We start from the raw sequence: 21,554 nt of genomic DNA on the forward strand, positions 1-21,554 counted from the left end.
CTACAGATACATATCTCATGTTTATGGCCATTTTAAAGGAGGCCATATACCTTCAACTGCTGTTAGCTGAACTCTTGCTTGGCCGACAGGACCCATCCCCAAACACATGAATGCTGGCTGAGCATGCATGTGTTGTCAGTAAGGAGAAGGGAATAAACGGCTGTCGGACACCTCTGGCAGCAGCTTAGCATGCGAGAGAACATAAGGATATGGTGTGCGTTAAAATCCGACATGCCCGAGCCTTCTTTCCACTGACATCTGAGATTAGGGGAGAGTTGGGACACCCACATACACATTAGATGGTTGGACACTCCTGCCAAAATCAGCAGCTTAAACCGACAATTGTATATGGCCACCTTAAGACGTCACACTGGTCTGTCTGGTCTAGTCCTTAACAGGCAACCAATGTCTACTTGCATCTGAATTAAATATATAATATTTTTTTTATTTAGATTTATATATTTTATATTACTTTTGAAGAAAATCATACAACATATGCTGTGACATTTTTCTATCCAGCATCCAGAACATTTACCCTGCTTCCTTCCCCAAGCTACACCCAGATTTTACAGATTTACCTAAAGTAAAATTAGACTACTTTCACATCTGCGATTTTGCCTAAACCGGCAAGGATTAGCAAAAAATCTTCTGTTATGATAATACAACCGACTCTATCCGTTATCAATGGATCCGGTTGTATTATCTCAAATGGCTATGACTGATCCGGCATTAAAACCATTGTAAGTCATGGTGTCCCAGAAAACGGATCCGGCACCATTAACTTACATTGTGTTTCATGTCAGATCCGTCTTGCTCCACATTCCATGCCGGAGAAAAAAGACGCAACTAAACAGAATGGAATGCATTCTGGTGCACTCTGTTCAGTTCAGTTTGGGCCGATTCTATGACAGATCTCAACACCGGAAAAGAAAAAACGCAGATGTGAAAATAGCCTGAATTTTCTATGAGCCTTGATTTGTTGTTTTTTTTCTTTAATTTTAGTACAAAATTGAAAAAATGGTGTTGCTGATCCAGAAACTCAACCTTTCTGTGTGGCACAATGACCCACTTGGCAGGAACAGCTTCCTCGGAGAGCTAGAGATTGATCTGACTAGCTGGGATTGGAGTAATACAAAGCCTAACTGGTATACCTTAAAACCACGGGTATGTAAGAGTTCTAGTAAACAGCAGGGCTACATAGATATAGTGTAGTCTCATATTGCAAGCATAACCCATGCACTGCATACTGATATAATCCTGAGCTTCCGGGGAAATCCCTGGTTGGCCATGGTTTACGTGGAAAGAAAATCAGCTTTTTTCTGTTGGTGCCAGAAATGGGACCTGGAGCAATCAGCTGATCGCTGACCACATTTTGTTGGAGTTGTCTCTGTTGACATATACTCTTTTAGTCTAGGGGTGTATATATATATATATATATATATATATATATATGTATATATATATGTATATATAGATGAAAAACGGACAGCACTCCAGGTAAAAGATAGTGGTAAAAGATGGACAGCACTCCAGGTAAAAGATAGTGATTACCTGGAGTGCTGTCCGTTTTTCATCTGTATCGAGACGGGGTAAGCTGCTACATCCCTGGACTTAGCACCCTCCTTGTGCTTTTCCAGTGCCGCCACTATATTCCTTTTTTATATGTATATATATATATATATATATATATATATATATACAAAAAGGAAACTATATGTCAGCACCAATTCACAATGGTAGTCACGGGTGCTATGTCCCAGGGTGTAACTTCTTACCCAAAAATATAGAAGTAAACGGACAGCACTTCCAATAGAAAACCGTGATTTATTCAGCCACAGTGGCACAGTGAGGCAACATTTCGGCTCGAACACAGAGCCTTACTCATGCTTGAGAAAGGCTCTGTGTTCGAGCCGAAACGTTGCCTCACTGTGCCACTGTGGCTGAATAAATCACGGTTTTCTATTGGAAGTGCTGTCCGTTCCCTTCTCTCTCTCTCTCTCTATCTATCTATCTATCTATCTATCTATCTATCTATATATATATATATATATATATATATATATATATAATCAGTTGTGTCCAGCAAGCAGTTTTAAACTGCTGGTTTGTCTACTCAGACTTTATACACTTTAGTTTACCGATCAGACGTTCAAAGCCTGAAAGCGCCAAACAGTAAACGCTGCATCACCAGTGCTAGGAGACATTCATCATAAAAACGGACGCTCTGAATGCCAGGAAGTATCCTATAGAAACCTATGGGATCACTTATGGCATTAGTTTCTGTACCATGCGATGCGAGATGGACAACAGCTTTTGCAATTGGGACGTTACAGTATATCCCTGCTTGTAGTAGAGCTGATGTTACAGATGCACCCCCTACTGGAGGCTGACTGAAACTGTCACTAGCAGATATAACAATGTATCAGTCTGGTAACAGCATAAAACATGATGTGCATCACTGTATTGCTAAGAAATCACAATATTATAATATAAAAACATTACACAAAAGCTACAGTGACTGCATTTCACCATGCTAAATTATTAAAAAGGTGCCACCATCTCCAACAGCATCACAAAGTAAATGAGTGCGCTGTACAAATGATCCCCTACATTAAATCGGTCTATGACATTAAATGTTTTTTTCTCATCCCACAGAGTCTATCTGCAATGAATGGTGTGGATCATCTTGGAGTGATGAATTTGTCAATTAGGTATATCCCTCCAGGAAGCCTTGGTAAGATTCTAAATGAGGAGCATTCATTACAGCAGATTAGAGATCTTGGTTAGATCCTTAGTAGAAGAACATCATCATCCATCTCTTAGTGAATATGGGAATATATTGTAATTATGATCCTGGTAGTATAGTGAATTTATTAAAGCACCTCTCCACCCAAATGATAAAACGTACACGTGAACTCAGAATGACTTTTCCTGATGCAGTTTTGGAGGCGAAAACCAAGAGTGAATTTAACCCCTTAGTGACCAAGCCTGTTTGGGCCTTTATGACCAAGCGTTTTTTTCTGCCTTTTTTCATGGTCTCGTTCCAAGAGCTATAACTTTTTTTTATTTTTTCATCTATATAGCTTTATGAGGGCTTGTTTTTTACGGGATAAGTTGTAGTTTTTAATAGCACCATTTTGGGGTACACATAACGTTCTGATTAAGTTTTATTAACTCTTTCTGGGAGGGCGATGTGGAAAAATAGCAATACTGCCACTGCGTTTTTACATTATAAATTTTATGGCGTTAATTTTTCGGTACAAATAACATAATATCTTTATTCTCTGGGTCAGTACGATTACAGTGATACTAAATACTTATAAATTTTTTTAAAGGGATTCTGTCACCAGGTTTCACCCCCTCCAGATAAAAATATGGTTATGTTCAGGGAGCTTTAACCATTCCTAATGTGGTCTTATAAATGTAATCTGTAGGCTCATTTTTCTAAAAATACGCTATTACTAACCTGTCATTCATAAAAATAAGGTGCCCAAGGGGATGTAAATGGCTCCAAGCTGCCGCCCGCACCCGCCACCGTTCGTGCCCAGCGCCGCCTCATAATCTTCTGTGACGCATCCTGCTCTCCCTCCCTCCCCCCTCCTCCTGCTGTAAGATTGCTGTGACGTCTCCTGCTCTCCCTCCCTCCCCCCTCCTCCTGCTGTGACGTCTCCTGCTCTCCCTCCTCCTGCTGTGACGTCTCCTGCTCTCCCTCCCTCCCCCCTCCTCCTGCTGTGATGTCTCCTGCTCTCCCTCCCTCCCCCTCCTTCTGCTGTAACGCCTCCTGCTCTCCCTCCCTCCCCCCTCCTCCTGCTGTAAAATTGCTGTGACGCCTCCCGCTCTCCCTCCCTCCCCCCTCCTCCTGCTGTAACATTGCATATGTTATAGCATGAAGAGGGGGGAGGGAGGGAGAGCAGGAGACGTCACAGCAGGAGGAGGGGGGAGGGAGGGAGAGCAGGAGACGTCACAGCAGGAGGAGGGGGGAGGGAGGGATAGCAGGATACGTCACAGAAGATTATGAGGCGGCGCTGGGCACGAACGGCGGCGGGTGCGGGCGGCAGCTTGGAGCCATTTACATCCCCTTGGGCACCTTATTTTTATGAATGACAGGTTAGTAATAGCGTATTTTTAGCAAAATGAGCCTACAGATTTCATTTATAAGACCACATTAGGAATGGTTAAAGCTCCCTGAACATAACCATATTTTTATATGGAGGGGGTGAAACCTGGTGACAGAATCCCTTTAAGTTTTACAACTTTTTTTTTCCCAAAAAATCCCTTTTATTAACCAAAAAAATGATTTTGCATTGCCACTTTATACCCATAACTTTTTTATTTTTTTTTCTATGGAGTTGTTTGAGGGCTTGATACTAAATACTTATAATTTTTTTTAAAGGGATTCTGTCACCAGGTTTCACCCCCTCCAGATAAAAATATGGTTATGTTCAGGGAGCTTTAACCATTCCTAATGTGGTCTTATAAATGTAATCTGTAGGCTCATTTTGCTAAAAATACGCTATTACTAACCTGTCATTCATAAAAATAAGGTGCCCAAGGGGATGTAAATGGCTCCAAGCTGCCGCCCGCACCCGCCGCCGTTCGTGCCCAGCGCCGCCTCATAATCTTCTGTGACGCATCCTGCTCTCCCTCCCTCCCCCCTCCTCCTGCTGTAAGATTGCTGTGACGTCTCCTGCTCTCCCTCCCTCCCCCCTCCTCCTGCTGTGACGTCTCCTGCTCTCCCTCCTCCTGCTGTGACGTCTCCTGCTCTCCTGCTCTCCCTCCCTCCCCCTCCTCCTGCTGTGATGTCTCCTGCTCTCCCTCCCTCCCCCTCCTTCTGCTGTAACGCCTCCTGCTCTCCCTCCCTCCCCCCTCCTCCTGCTGTAAAATTGCTGTGACGCCTCCCGCTCTCCCTCCCTCCCCCCTCCTCCTGCTGTAACATTGCATATGTTATAGCATGAAGAGGGGGGAGGGAGGGAGAGCAGGAGACGTCACAGCAGGAGGAGGGGGGAGGGAGGGAGAGCAGGAGACGTCACAGCAGGAGGAGGGGGGAGGGAGGGATAGCAGGAGACGTCACAGAAGATTATGAGGCGGCGCTGGGCACGAACGGCGGCGGGTGCGGGCGGCAGCTTGGAGCCATTTACATCCCCTTGGGCACCTTATTTTTATGAATGACAGGTTAGTAATAGCGTATTTTTAGCAAAATGAGCCTACAGATTTCATTTATAAGACCACATTAGGAATGGTTAAAGCTCCCTGAACATAACCATATTTTTATATGGAGGGGGTGAAACCTGGTGACAGAATCCCTTTAAGTTTTACAACTTTTTTTTTCCCAAAAAATCCCTTTTATTAACCAAAAAAATGATTTTGCATTGCCACTTTATACCCATAACTTTTTTATTTTTTTTTCTATGGAGTTGTGTGAGGGCTTGATTTTTGAGGGACAACTTGTATTTTTCATTGGTATCATTTTGGAGTAAATGCCGCTTTTTGATCGCTTGTTATTACGTTTTTTTCGGTGGAAACTAAGAATAAATCAGAAATTCTGTCATTTTCTATTTATTTTTTTACGGCGTTCACCATAGGGGATAATTTATGTAATATTTATGTAGTCCGGGTCGTTACGGACGCGGCAATACCAAACATATGGGGGATATTTACCTTTTGCAATTTTTTTCATTGAAAAGCATATTTTCAATGGGAAAAAATGAATATTTTTTTATTTTACGGAATTTTTTTATTTAATAAATGTGTATTTTTTTTAATTTTTTTTTACTACTTAATAGTCCCACAAGGGGACTATATTATACAGTATTTTGAGTGCTTTTAAAATGTAATGCATTATCTCTATAACGCATTACATTTAAATAGCAATGCTATTCAAAGATTGACCAGCAGGCTGCGCCAGAGAGGCACAGCCTGCTGGAGATAACTGCAGACAGGCTCGGGGCCCTGAACGGAAGCAAGGTAAGCTTCCCAACACATCAGCATCCCGCGATCGCATTTTTGGGGTGCTGATGGGAGACAGAGGGAGTCCGCTCCCTCTGTCACCACTTTACATGCAGCGGGCGCCTGGCATTTAAAGGTTTAAACAGCCCGGATCGGCACTTCTGCCGGTCAGGGCTGTTAGAGCAGGGCCCCGGCTCTCATGTGAGAGCCGGGTCCGCGCTCCCTGCTGCATGGGGGAGCCTGCAACGCTTAGACTGGGCTGACGTAAAAACACGGCGGCCCAGCCTAAGGCCCCTTAGTGACCGCTGTAAAAAGGCGTAAATGGGTGGTCACCAAGGGGTTAAAAAAGAGGAGATGTAATTTCTGTCCTTTATACTTTTTCTTCTTTCATGATCCACTCCTGTAGAAACCTGACCGTGTGGCCGTAACCTTAGTATGTACCATTTACTAGTTAGAGTTAACTATGCGGTCAGCTAGGTTTTTCCTAATGTAATTGTGTCTGAATGTGTAATAAATTGATCTGTTCGGGCTTTAGTGGCACGATTCTCAGCCTTGGCATGGCCGTGTCAGGAGAGACGCGCTGCTGAACTGTACCCCCTGGTGATGCGACCGCATCCTTAGTGACAGGATGCAATGCTCTGTTTTTCCCTTCCTGGCCATACATCATTGCCAGTGATGGTCTTTGGTTTTATTGTATTGCTTCTCTGTCTCTCTTTTGGTACTGCGTAGCCCCATCTGGTTCTGACCCATTGACGTACGACTCTGGTATTGTGTTTGTCTGTCTTTGTTTGTCGTGCGTCTCTGCACTTAAGTAGTGTAGGGACCGTTGACCAGTTGCGGTCTAGCTATCTAGGGCTTGTACTGCAAATAGGAAGGGGAAGCAGGCTGGGTTCTAGCCTTAGGGCTAACTGTCCTTGTCTGTCCCTGCCTACAATCATTATAGGATGTTTGCTAAAATAATGCATCTTAGCTTACACATTCTGATAAAACTGCCATTGATTTTAATGGTTCTTTACTTTAGAGTTTGTGCCAGATTTCCAATAACTCTGAGCAGTGCCGGAGAGTTCATACACTCACCTGGGATGCCATCTGCACTTTTCTGCTGTTTTAGCCACCAGCTATGCTATATGGCACAGTATACCAATAGCATCCAGAGCAGGCTACATATTCTTTCACTGTCCCAGCTCTTGGGCAAAGTCACAGGCTGACAATGAATACTGCCATAGTTACAAAGTCTACATGGTGTTGGATAATACTTTCTAGTGTATGTGGTATATAATATATAATTTCACTAGTAATGGGAGAACTTACTAACACAAATGGAAATTTGTTTATTTGATTATTTGAATTTTAGGGGGTATTGTTAGTATAAACTAGAAAAGGGGTTTTCCAAGATTTTTACACTGATCACCTATCCTCAGGATAGGTCATTAATGTCTGACTAGTGGGGGATCAGATACCAGGCACCACCACCGATTAGCTGTATGAAGAGGCTGGGGCACAGTGCTGTACATTGTATAGGTGCTGTGCTTGGTATTGCAGTCCAGACTCATTGAATGAGACTGAGCTGCACCTAGGCCAAGTGTCTGATCAATGTGATGTCACTGGCCTACGAAGAGGCTGCAGCGCGAATAAAAGGCTATGTGGTCTCTTAAAACAAGAGGGTTGGACCCCCGCCAATCAGATATTGATTACCAATCCTGAGGTTAGGTCATCATCATTGTTCTACACTTATTATGCTGATTATGAAAAAAAAAATGTTCTTACATTTTCAGGTCCAAAGCATCCAGCCTCAGGAGAAGTTCATATTTGGGTGAAAGATACTAAAGACTTACCACAACTTCGACCTTCTGGGGTTGACTCATTTGTAAAGTGGTGAGTATATGCTTAGGGATGAGACTAGAGACCCCCTTGTGTGAAGCAGACTTTCTCCCACTCTGGCATGCTCCACACAACTATGTATTTCTGTATGTAGTTGAACATTCATTTGATTAGGACCATGTAATACTACACCCCCCTGTAGAGACTCTTCAACAGCTGATCACAGGGTTTAGAGAATCCTGGCCCGCACCAATTGGCTGATCACCATGGCAGCTTCCTTTCAAGATGCATTTGACTCTGTCGGCCTAGGCTCCAGGTCTGTGGATTATGTTCAGTGATACCTTTTGAAATAGTCCCCCAAACATATGCCCCAGACATATTCAATGTATGCCTCTACCTCTACAGTGTCTGTACATTTTTCTTGTGCATACAATTCTTTTAAAAGGCTCCTTGACTGTTTTACATTTGAGACAACTGTAGTGAGACAACTGTATCCTGTCATATCCTGGCAAAATGTATGCTGAAAAAAAACTTTTTTTTTGGCATATGGAAACAGATGTATAAATGTCAGGTGGGAGTCTAGCCTCACATGGTCTTATTAGTCTTATGTGCCTTCTATTAAAGGCAAACCAGCATCTAGATCTGAATACTTGAATATTGTATGAAATTTAGCATAGCCACTGAGTTATTCAATAAAATGTATCTGTATAGCGCCACCTGATGTTTGCTCTTTTTCTTATTTCTTTGTTCTGCTCCCTGAGCTGGCCGCACATGCTCAGTTTCATTCTTCATCTGCCTCCTGAGCTGTGATAGACAGAGCTGAGACACGCCCCCTGAGCTGCAGCAGAAAAGACACTCCCCTTGAGCTGTCAGCTTGATATACTGTAAATCTAGCAGAGCAATGAATGGGGAGATCTCTGGATCCATGTGAGGCACAGGGATGGTTCTAGCTATATTAGAAAGAGGTTCTCATGTACTATATATCTGGTTTTCATTTTATACATTAATTATGGGACAACCCTTTAAAGAAAACCTATATTTGATCTTCTCCATTATTTCTATCTTACTTTCTGCTCAGCTGCAGCAAGGATTTACTGCCTGAGATACATTTCCATATTTCATGCCTCTGGCCATAGCATGGATTTGTGAATTTGTTTCTGGTAAAATCTTTTGCATGACCTATATTTGCTTTAAACGTTAAATCTATGTTTGTGTTATAATGGCAATATTGGTTTATCTGAGTAAATATTTGTCATCATGTAGGCAAATTATGCAGATTCATCTTTGGACAATTTATTTAAAGGGACACTCCCATCAATTTTCCCATCAATAATAAACACATATTAACATCCTATGTGTGAATATTATAGGTATTATTTTTTAAATTAAATACACGTTTTTAAGGATTTAATTTTTGGAAGTTACTCCATGTAATCTACTTCCTATCCTGGCTATTTAAAGGAGATCTCCAGAATTTACATATTGATGGCCTAGAGTCCTAGACCATGTGATGTCACGTTCATCAGACACATGGCCTAGGTGCAGCTCAGCCCCATTCAAGTGAATGGGGCTGAGCTGCTATGCCAAGGATAGGGTGCGAGGAGGCCGCAGCACTCACCGGAGCTCCGGGGGGGGGGGGGGGGGGGCGCTGGGGCTTTCTAAAACAGCTGATCGGGGCAGGCGCTGGGAGTCAGACCTCCACCGATCTCATATTGATGACCTATCCTAAAGATAGGATACCAATATATAACTCTCAGAGATGCCCTCTAAGTTCCTCTTTGTTTGGGCTTTTAGTATGGCAAACAGTCTCTATTAACTCTTCTCTACCAGAGATAGCCCTCAAGTCGTAACTGTATTACAGCATCACATATTACACAAATAATGCAATAGTGGGCGTCTTTTTCTAGACCTATCAAGAGAGCAATAGCACTGACTATATTGTTATCCCAAGTCTACACCTCCTATTATTATGAGGTTACCCTTCAGATCACCTCTTCCCATCACAGCAGCAGTAAACTGACAATGGCTTGCGATTCTATATAAGAGGTCTTACCAATTGTGATAACTGCTACAGAAGGACAATATATTCTATATAATTTCCAATGGTATATGTATAGTACTGTTGAAATGGCAATAAAAAACTGCCATTTAAAAAAAAAAAAGTTTTTTAACCGCCTCCAGACCGCCTAACGCAGGATCGCGTTCCGGAGGCGGCTCACTCAGGCTCACTCAGGCACAGTCACGCATCTACGCGTCATCTCGCAAGAGGCGAGATTTCCAGTGAACGCGCGCACACAGGCGCGCGCGTTCACAGGAACTGCAGGTAAGCGAGTGGATCTACAGCCTGCCAGCGGCGATCGTTCGCTGGCAGGCTGTAGATGCGATTTTTTTTTAACCCCTAACAGGTATATTAGACGCTGTTTTGATAAAAGCGTCTAATATACCTGCTACCTGGTCCTCTGGTGGTCCCTTTTGCTTGGATCGACCACCAGAGGACACAGGCAGCTCAGTAATAAGTAGCCCCAAGCACCACACTACACTACACCCCCCCTGTCACTTATTAACCCCTGATCACCCCATATAGACTCCCTGATCACCCCCCTGTCATTGATCAACCCCCTGTAAGGCTCCATTCAGACGTCCGTATGTATTTTACGGATCCATAGATCGGATCCACAAAACACATACGGATGTCTGAATGAAGCCTTACAGGGGGGTGATCAATGACAGGGGGGTGATCACCCCATATAGACTCCCTGATCACCCCCCCTGTCATTGATCACCCCCCTGTAAGGCTCCATTCAGACATCCGTATGTGTTTTAGGGATCCACGGATCGGATCCGCAAAACACATACGGACGTCTGAATGGAGCCTTACAGGGGGGGTGATCAATGACAGGGGGCTGATCACCCCATATAGACTCCCTGATAACCCCCCTGTCATTGATCACCCCCCTGTAAGGCTCCATTCAGAGGTCCGTATGTGTTTTGCGGATCCACGGATCCATGGATCGGATCCGCAAAACACATACGGACGTCTGAATGGAGCCTGGTCAAAAATGTCATTTTTTTGCAAAAATTTCGGTAAATTTCGATTAATAACAAAAAAGTAAAAATGTCAGCAGCAATGAAATACCACCAAATGAAAGCTCTATTAGTGAGAAGAAAAGGAGGTAAAATTCATTTGGGTGGTAAGTTGCATGACCGAGCGATAAACGGTGAAAGTAGTGTAGTGCAGAATTGTAAAAAGTGGTCTGGTCATTAAGGGTGTTTAAGCTAGGGGGGCTGAGGTGGTTAATTAAGAAATACCCCTTTCTGATGGAAGTGAAACCAAATATTTTAGAGAAAACTTAGCATCTTGGACCACACTCGCTTCTTGGCAAGACAAATGCCCCCTTGTCGAGCTAGGCACAGTGGATTGTTCTAAAAGCTAAATACACCAATTGTGGCAAATTTCAATAATTGGTGGGTGTACTTACATTAGTAATCGTTGGCCTTTGTTTTGGTTTTTTTAACGCCAATGCAGTTTTTGAACTGAAGCCAGAAGTAGATCCAAAAGGAATGGGAAACATGATGGAAATGTAAATGTTAATAATGTCTAGTGTTCGGTATGGCTCCAGAGAAGAGAAGATAGCACTGTACGCTGACTATATGTTATTATTCCTGGCGGATGCATCCACATCCCTGTCTAATACCATGTCTACTATAAGCGACTTTGGTACTTATTCAGGACTGCAAATTAACTGGGGGAAATCATCATCATTCCTCTTGACCCATGGCCTCGGGAGCGGGGAGATAGAGTAGGTGATTTACATTGTGTGACTTTATTCAAATATCTGAGGGTTACAATTTCCAATAAGCACAAGGAATATGTCTCTCTATACATCCATCCCCTATTGACTAAATGGCAATCTAAAATTAATGCTTGGAAAACCATCAAACTGTCTATAATGGGAAGGGCTAATCTAATAATGTCTAGTGTTGTTAGATTCGGATTCGTCCTGCTTTGGATGAATCTGAATCTTTGTGATTCTTTCACTAAACGATATGAGTTCCAATCACCATACTTGTATTATAGTGTATGGGCTCTGCAGTGGCCGCATGAAGATGACCGTCACTAACGCGAGACTATGAATAGTGGCGCATGCCAAACTGTTTTACACAACAAATATGAACCCAAATTTGTTCATTGTGCTGCAATGCATAACGAATCCAGGTTCGTATTCATTGTGTAATACAATTTGCATGCACCGCTACCTACAGTAATAGGTCATGCACAAGACTCACATAGTCTCGCGTTGGTGATGGCCATCTTCATGTGTATAATACAGGTAAGGCATTCAGGAATTCATACGGCTTAAAGAATCACAAAGATTAGCATTCATCCAAAGCAGGACGAATCTGAATCTACTAAGGCTACTTTCACACTTGCGGCAGTGTGATCCGGCGGGCAGTTCCGTCGTCGGAACTGGCCGCCGGATCCGCCGATCTGCTGCTGCCTGAAAGCATTTGTGAGACGGATCCGTCTTGTACATTTTTCTCATTTTTACTGATCTGCGCATGCCGGAACGACGGATCCGGCATTCCGGTATTCTGAATGCCGGATCCGGCGCTAATACATTCCTATGGGAAAAAATGCCGGATCCGGCGTTCAGGCATGTCTTCAGTTTTTTTGGCTGGAGAGAAAACCGTAGCATGCTACGGTTTTCTCTTTTGCCTGATCAGTCAAAACGACTGAACTGAAGACATCCTGATGCAAACTGAACGGATTACTCTCCATTCAGAATGCATGGGGATATGCCTGATCAGTTCTTTTCCGGTATAGAGCCCCTGTGACGGAACTCTATGCCGGAAAAGAAAAACGCTAGTGTGAAAGTACCCTTACACTAGTTTTGTCCTTTTTACTGGATCCACTTCTAGCTATGGCTCAAAAATCTGCATACATGTGTTTCCCCCCCCCCCCCCCCCCAAAAAAAAAAAAAAAAAAGAAAACACTTCAGGTTTTTCTTAAAGGATTGTTCTGGGCTCCTTAAATTGGTCATCAATATCAGATCACCATCAAGCGCCACTACCAACCAGCTGTTGACTGCAGCCGCTGTTATTGGAGCTCTTTCACCAGAGCTGGAAGCAAAGCTCGGTTCTAAGTGTCGTGGATGTGCTGAGTTACCGCTGCTCAGCTCCCGTTCACATGAACAGTAGCTGAGAATTGCCTCTTCGGAGCTGTGGTGTTCCAACTTCATCCTCTAACAGCTGATCGATAGGGGTGCTGGGTGCCGGCCCTACCAATCTGATATTGATGACTTATCTTATGGATATAGTATATTAATATATATTATTTTAATAAAAAATTTTGTTGAAACATTTTACAGTAAATGAGGAGTGAACAGGCCAGTTTTCAGAACATTCTGTAGGCATTCACAAACAGTCATTATAGTGAATTCAGTAAAACGCGATCTCTAGGCAGAATTGGGGAAATTGGTATGAAGTCCTGTTTTGTTTTACAATAAGGTATAAAGCTCTTGATATGGGGGTCATAAAATATTAATGGATAATAGCTTGCAATACACAGTTACTGTATTCCAGAAATAAACGCTTCTAATCACTTTGTAGCTATGTATTACCGGATACCAGCAAGAAGAGTTACCAAAAGACACGCGTCATTAAGAAGGATCCAAACCCAGTATTCAACCACACCATTGTCTATGATGGCTTCCACACTGAAGACTTAAAAGATGCATGTGTCGAGTTGACCGTCTGGGATCATGAAAAACTCAGCAATCATTTCCTTGGGGGAATAAGACTTGGACTTGGTACAGGTAAAGCATCTATAAAACAAATAAAAATCAGGACTTAGACAATGGATAGGCAATGTAGATACCTGTCTAGGGTGCATTGTAAGTAGGAGGAATAGGGGGTACTGTTTTTGCACATTTGAGATATCTGTTCTGAATTGCATATATAAAGTGCAGCCCTCTCAACAGAGTAAGTGCCAGAAATCAAATGTACTCCCACAAAAGTCATTGCTGTAGACATGGAAGGATATGGGTTTCCCATTACACATAAGACAAATCTAGGTTTTTCAGCATTGCAGTGCTATACTGTTATAGATCTGAAACCCTGTTTGTCTAAGGAACTGAAAAAAGTCTTCTATAGCTTTCTGTAATTCATCCAAATGTCCTGTGCCACCCCGGCTTGTGAAATATCTGCAAACGTTCTCATATGTAGAATGCTCAAACAAGTCTTTTATCTTGTATTTATGTATTTTGAATTGATGGTTTTGTGTATTGGTAATGTAGGTGGTAATTATATTATTTAACCAGTCTTTGATCATCTTCTATATTAAGGTTACAGTTATGGGATTGTTGTGGACTGGATGGACTCTACCCAGGAAGAGGTGGCCTTATGGCAGGAAATGATGATGACTCCAAATGAGTGGATTGAAGGATCCCTCCCTTTAAGATCCTTGGCTGGGAGAAGGAAGTTCAAATAGACTTGCTGTTTGCAAACACATCATGGTACTCATAAAATATAGAACTCAATATATCTATTATTTTTTTGGGGGGGTGAGTGTTTTTATTTTCAAAATCTACATTAAGTGTAGAGAATACAACACATTTAGGATTTTTTCCTGGTACAAGTCTGTTTTCTCAGTTTCTAAAAAGTTTTTCTGTTTGTGACTATAATCTTAAAAACAATGACCTGCACAAGGGTTACTTCTTTCTTAATGCCAAAGCACTTTATTTTGGATCTACTTTAATGACTACCATGGAACTCCCTTGGAGGGGAATATTTGGCAAAACCTTCACTTTTTTTTATACCTTCTCAAGAAGACAGGTTACAGCAATGTTTGTGATTTGCTTAAGTAGCAGAACATTTTGAACATTTCAGTGTGCCAAAAGAGTTGAAAGCCTTTGTACACCACAGATGTGAAGGTCTCAGTTGAAGTCTTAAATGATCGCCTGAAGAACTTGGTTTCAGTCAATGGAGTCATGGTACTGTGGCAGAGGACGGACAAGAAAGGGGGGAAAAAAAGACGTAGCAAACAATAAAATAGCATAAAATCATACATGGAGCAAGCAAATAAATGGAATAATTTGAATTTTCCTAATCACTGCCATGTCTGAGGAGATATATGGTTATGTTGCGGGTTGAAAAAAAAAGGCTTTTTTCTGTTTTGTGTAAATCAAAGGTATGGATCTAAGTGCTTCAGTGTTGCACTTTACATTGGGAAATATGGTAAAAAATAAAGTAATTGTACTTGTGTTTTTTATATTATGCAGCCGCTGTTTTGTATAATATGCTAGGGGTATTAAAAGGGTATTCCCTTCTGGGACATTGATGGCATATCACTAGGATATCGTGTCAGATCAGTGTGGGTCTCACCTCAGGTCCCCGCTCTTATCTCCAGAATGGGGTCCCCGAAGTGAAGGGAGAGCACATCGTGCACGCTTGGTTGCCGTCCTTTACAGCTATGGCTCGCTGGCTCTGCTATTTCCGGCAGTCCTATATTAGTGAATGGAGAGCTGGCCATGCTTGCACAGTATGTGCTCTATTCACTTCTATCAGACTTTCAATAAAATAACCAGTTGTGCTTGCTTTGCTAATTTCGGAATTCCAATAGCAGTGAATAGTGTACAAGCCGTACATGCAATGCAATTTCTAGAATCCAAATTCTGGAACATATTACTATGTGTTAAGGTCCCTTTACACAGGACGATACAGCAGCAGATTATTGGCAAGGAAGCGTTTCTTCCTGACAATCACCTTCTCGCTGGTGGAGCAATCGCTAATGCCTTCACTTGCCACAATACTGACTCGTTGTTTGCCGGCAGCAGATGATGTTTACAGCACGATCTGCTGAGGGCAAAAGATCATTTTTGTTACCGCACAAATGATCTATTTCCCGATAAACGTGCGTTTTGGTCGTTCATCGAGTAATCTGTGGTACAGTTACACCTCCAGATAATCTCTGACAAGTGTTGTTGTTTTTTTTTTTAACTCTTATTAGCGATTAACTGCGGGATTCTCAGTCTGTGTAAAGAGCCCTTTACAGTTGCCAAACACTATGGGGGTCATTTATTATTAGATATATGCCAATTGTTGGCGTATATCTGTCGCAGATTCGGTCACAAAAGGGATTTGCGGCCAAATCTGCGACTTTGCCCCACTCACGCCAGGTCTAAAAAGGGGACAGGGAAGGGGGCAGGCTGGCCAGCTGTTCTCATTTATCACTTTCTACGCCTGTTATAATGATTTATCATGATTTAGGCCGGCAGTGGATGCGCCTAAGCTATGTAGACTCTATATAACTTAGGCGCATCATGCGCCAGTGCAAGGGGTGTTAAGACCGGTGTCTAAAATGCCGGTCTTAAATGACCCTCTATAAATCTCAGTAGGTACCTACAAAAGATTCAGTACTTGAGAGATCCAGAAACAACATTTACAAGTAGAATAGATTTGCTTGCCACGCACCCACGAGATGCAACACTAAGCAGCCATGACATTGCCTGCAAGGCAGAGGAAACTCCTTCACAATCTTCTGTTCATTTGTTTTTGGTTTGAAAAAAATTGTTCTGTGTAAATAGGACTTTATCTATGAGGACGGTGATATGTTGGTGATTAGAGATGAGCGAATTTCATATTTTGAAATTCGTTCACACTTCGTTTGGTGGTAAAATTTGCAGAGGTCCCCGTTCCGTCCCGTTTCCGTTATGCAGGAGAGGATTTCCCTACATAATAGAATGGGACGGATCTGTTATGCAGGCCATAGACTTTTATTATGATGGAATGGATAACGGAATGCCTCTAAAGGCATTCCGTCATAGAATTGTGTTATAGTCCGTGGTAACGAAATCCATAACGCAATTCACCTTTTACCACCAAATGACGTACAAACGAATTTCATGAGCGGAAATTCTCTCATCTCTGTTGGTGATGATTGAGACCTGGAGACATAGCGTGGGAAGAACTAGTAGAGCAAGTGACAAATTGCATCACGATACCAAGAAGACTTTTACCGAATATTCCACAAATGGTAATTTCCATTAAAGGGGTTGTGTCACTTCAGCAAGTAGCATTTATCATGTAGAGAAAGTTAATACAAGGCACTTACTAATGTATTGTGATTGTCCATATTGCTTCCATTACTGGCTGGATTCATATTTCCATCACATTATACACTGCTCGTATCCAGGGGTTACGACCACCCTACAATCTATCAGCGGTGGCCATGCTCGCACACTATACGAAAAAGTGCTGGCCTCTTTGGTGGCCAGGACTATGGGAGTGCACATAAGTCGGTTCTTTTTCCTATAGTGTGCATGCACGGCCACCACTGATGGATTGCAGGGTGGTCGTAACCATGGAAATGAGCAGTGTATAATGTGTGATGGGAAAATGAATCCAGCCAGCAAAGGAGGCAATATGGACAATCACAGTACATTAGTAAGTGCCTTGTATTAATGTTCTCTACATAATAAATGCTATTTGCTGAGGTGAGAAACCCTGTTTAAAGACAATATATACCTTAAAGGTATGGACACCTTCAGGACAATTTTTCTTTGTGATTGTGCAAAAAATAACTTTTTTACTTGGTCTTTATTAAAAATTATCAGCGTTTTTCAAGAAACAAGAGTTAAAAATCTGTCTGTTTGCCAGCAGTCACTTTGTGTTTTCTTTGAATCCATCAATTCTTATCATACTTGGAAGAATATGGCTTAAAGCGGTTCCCATATTCCCATTTTCATCCAGGCAGCCCTCCTGATATGCTGAATCGCACAGGGTAAAGGCTTTTTTGGAGATCCGGCGATGTACCGACTCTCCAGGGGTAAAGCTTCCACCTACCAGTGAGCCCGGTGACATCACCGACACTAATGGGCAGGCTTTAGCGCTGCCCTATCATGTACTTTTGCTAAAAGGGTACTGATGGATTAAAAATTATACAGTGTGGTACGGTTAGGATATTGAGGGATTACAAGTGATACAGTATGTCATTAGCAAGCTTTGGTAACTGAACACAGGGCCATATGAAGAATGACATGACTGTCCTAAGTGTTACAATCCTGTTTCTTCATCAGGTTGCCTCCGAACCACCTACTAAAGGCATCTAATAACCTCACAATGCCATAGTGTTTTCCACATTTACCAAATCTTGTCACAATACATCCCTTTCAGCCTCTGGAGTCCAAAGCACCGCTTTGTTCGCAGTTTAGTGGCCGTTGTGGGTACTGCAGCTCAGCCCCATTGAAGTCAAGTGTTTGTTCCATCATTGGAGTCTGCAGGGACAGCTGATTGCGGAGGGTTCTCTACCTCCACCAAATACATACCGATAGGATAGATCTGCAATATCAGGAGCCCAGAAATCCTTTAAGACCATGCCAAATAGGTGCAAAATAGTCACCTATGTAGAACATAGTATTGATTTATCATTGTGAGTATGTGCATTACATTTGTGTTATTGCATAGTTTTGTCTTTTGTGAATAGGTGTACTATTACTGTAAATGTTAGTGCTGTGTATAAACTTGGCTTTGACTCATGGTACAAAATTGTTCCTGTACTCACAATGAATAATGGTTTTCTGAAAAAATCTCACTTTGTAAATGTGAATGACATCTGGAACCTCTGCAAATGGTCCACTCGCTGCATATCTTACAGACAAGTTATCCTTGACATTTTACTTGCAGACTCGACAAGTCCTTTGATCTCAGTAGTGGAATAGAGATCGTTCTCTCGCAGAAGGAAGAAGCGACACTGAAATGATCTATTTACTGGCTGTCAACCTAGAAAATTGAAGAGTATTACACAGCAAAAAGAGCAGAAGGATCTTGTAGAGAATTAAAGGGGTTCTCCATTTTTGTACTTAAAGGGATACTCCCGTCTAAGACAACGGGGGCATATCGCTAGGATATGTCCACATTGTCTAATAGGTGCAGATCCCTCTGTTGGGACTGGCACCTATATCGAGATGAAGCGGGGAAAGTGGTGGCTGGAGGAACCCAGGCCCAGACACCACCAAGCACATACTAGTGATATGCCCCCATTGTCTCAGATGGGAAAACCCCTTTATATGAACATGGTGACCTTTTAAAGGGGTTGTCCAGCTTTTATTAAAGAGGACCTTTCACCACTCCTGACATTTTAACAGCTTCATGCATTCCCCATGTAATAACAATTCTGGAGCATCTATTCTTATGACTCTGTGTTAACCAGTTGGGGGGTGTACCTGCACAGACTGACTCTATCCAATCGGTGCTGCCATTTTTAGTCAGAGCAGGTACACCCCCCCCCCCCCCCCCAACTTGTCACCACCCCTCTGTACCCTTACTGCAGACTGCTAGCAATTCATTCATAACTTCTGGTGTGGGGTGTCTGCCCTCGCTGATCAGCTAGTAATGGGCTATTTTAGGCCATCACTTAGTATAAACTGGACAACCTGTTAAAGGAATCTTTATATTTTTATTTTATTTTTTTGTGCTTAGAGGCTTTAGTATTGAATCACTCAAACAGTAAAGGCTCTTCTAAGTTTAGTACGTTAGATACCTTACAGTAGGCATCTGAATGGTAAAATACTGCAACTTTAAGGTGTCTGCTGGCAGAACGACATGTTTTATAAGGGTTCTCACTGGACTTGGCTGTTTCTTGTTTCAGCTATTTGTCTTTTCGATTACACCCAGATGCCAGATAAACAGGCCTTACTAGAAGAACCAGTCTATGAGGAACAGTAGTGTTTGCCAAAATGTCTGTGCAGTCAAACTGTATATACCGGGGGCTGTGACTTAACACAGCAATGGGGTTAATACACATTAGATAATTGCCTTTGAAGAGATATGCCAATAATCTAAAGTGTATGAGGACATGCCAACTGTCCCCTGGCATCTGCTGCCAAGAGGGAACAAGAATCCAGCATGTCAGAGTATAACGTGACACTTGTTAAGGGAGGCACATTTTTGGCTTACTTGTAATGCAGACATCATGGAGGTCAATTATCAAATTAGTGTAAAGTAGAACTGGCTTAGTTGCCCATAGAAACCAATCAGATTGTTCCTTTCAATTTCCAAAGGAGCTGTCCAAAATAAAAGGTCAAATCTGATTGGTTGATATAGGCAACTAAGCCAGTTCTACTTTATGCCAGTTTGATAAATGATTCCCTATGTACTATGAGCCACATATCAGGGCACTGGAACTAGAATGTATTGTATGCCTTCAGTCATTGCTCTGCTGTGGGCTGGGGTATACTTCTTTTTTTTTTTTTTTTCTATGTTTTGCAGTTTTTTTTCTGTATGTGCTATATTTCACATAATTTGAATGTATTTTGTCTTTTGTAGGTGAACATTTGGATCTACATTGGCAGGGTGGATTCTTGCCTTCTGGTACCTGAGACAGTGTGAATGTTTTTGAGATGTAAGCTCCATCCTTGAATGATCTAGTTACACCTCTATGGGCTGATTTACATGACTGTGCTTGGTCTGGGAAATACTGTCTATGTGTTGGCCACATCCCCTGGACCTACCTCCCCTGACCTGAACTGACTGTGTTATGGACTATTAATACAAAAAAGCAAGGGGGAGGGGGGGAACTTCCTCTTGTCATCGATGTGACAGAAAATACAGAGTTTATAGCCAATAGAAAAGATACACGCCACCTTACACCCCCCACTCCTTTCCGTCCTATATACTGTATGCTGTTCCGCAATAAACCAGAGATCCTGTTATAACCCAGCTGTGTGTTGTCTCAGTATTAATCTCTCAGTATACGTATACTTTAACATTAATTAATTTGGAGCAGTACATCAACTGAACTGGCAGCTTGACCAAAACCAGAACAAATTGACGCCCAATGTGGGGCTCGAGGATTGGACCCTTCGTTCCCGTACCCCCGGAGATTAGACGAGGAGAGGCACACTAACGGACACCGGGATCGCGACCCATAATACGAGGTAGGAAAATTGAGTCATCTTGCCTATAAAGTGTCCCCTGGTGTAGCCTCTTGGTGTTCGTCTGAGGGAGGGGTGCGGCAGCAGTCTGGGACGTCCTCGAGGGCATAAAAGTAAGAACCCCATATGTTTTTTAAAGTCTTGATGTACTGTGTTGTGCCTATAAGTTGTGAAAACCCTGTTGACAAGTATCACTGACTGAGACACGGAGTTCTCCTATGTGCCTGTATCGGAGTTCAGCCTGGCGTCTGACTCAAATCTCCATAAAGGGGACGATCACAGAAGGGGGGAGAGCGGTCCGCGGTAGCCCAGAGTGTGCTGACCGGGACTCAAAGGTCTTCACGTTCAGTGATTACTCTATACAGAGGTCTTTAGACGGCTCAAGGATTCTTCCTTGATGTATTGTGGCTTATTGTTTTTAATGTGCGACCCTTTGTAACGGAAACACAGACTGAAAGTGCCTGTGTCAATCGGTCACCCCGGTGTTGTGACCGAAAGACGACAGAAGGGAGGAGACCGGCCAGTGTCTACCCAGAGTGTGTGGGACATTAGGCTCAACATGTTATATCGGGTTTCTGTGTTGTCCAGAACAAGGTGAAGGATCCAGAAGATGGGAAATGAGGAAAGTGTCCCGAAGGGCTACTGTTCATCCGAACAGTACGTGGCGGACCGGAGAAGCAAACACCTTGAATTGCTTTTCAATGGCTTTTGTTTCAAGATAACATAATGATTAATTTGAGTTAAGAGTTTGAGTGCTAACCCTGCTACATCTGTATAACATACCAAAAGGTGGCACACTGCCCTGCTATGTGGCAGACGTTGTTGAATGAGAAAAAAGGGAAGTTAGAGGATGAT

At 42.6% G+C, this 21,554-nt stretch overlaps 1 protein-coding gene across 6 annotated transcripts in view; it reads left to right on the forward strand.

The window, feature by feature from the left end:
- The window catches only part of LOC122946174 (synaptotagmin-like protein 1), a 143,159-nt gene extending 122,606 nt beyond the window's left edge, over positions 1-20,553 (forward strand). For 4 of the 6 annotated variants that reach the window (XM_044305591.1, XM_044305589.1, XM_044305588.1 and 1 more), the window contains exons 13-17: positions 1,003-1,164; positions 2,656-2,734; positions 7,722-7,821; positions 13,378-13,583; positions 14,112-15,433. In XM_044305591.1, the coding sequence (XP_044161526.1) occupies positions 1,003-1,164; positions 2,656-2,734; positions 7,722-7,821; positions 13,378-13,583; positions 14,112-14,257 (693 nt within the window). In that variant the 3' untranslated portion in view covers positions 14,258-15,433. Of the gene's footprint in view, positions 1-1,002; positions 1,165-2,655; positions 2,735-7,721; positions 7,822-13,377; positions 13,584-14,111; positions 15,435-20,091 lie in introns of those variants that run through there. The other 2 variants (XM_044305592.1, XM_044305593.1) reach the window with 2 other exon arrangements.
- Positions 20,554-21,554: the final 1,001 nt, after the last annotated feature.

This window comes from Bufo gargarizans, chromosome 9 (genome assembly GCF_014858855.1).
Source record: "Bufo gargarizans isolate SCDJY-AF-19 chromosome 9, ASM1485885v1, whole genome shotgun sequence".
In the NCBI taxonomy this organism is placed as follows: Eukaryota; Metazoa; Chordata; class Amphibia; order Anura; family Bufonidae; genus Bufo; species Bufo gargarizans.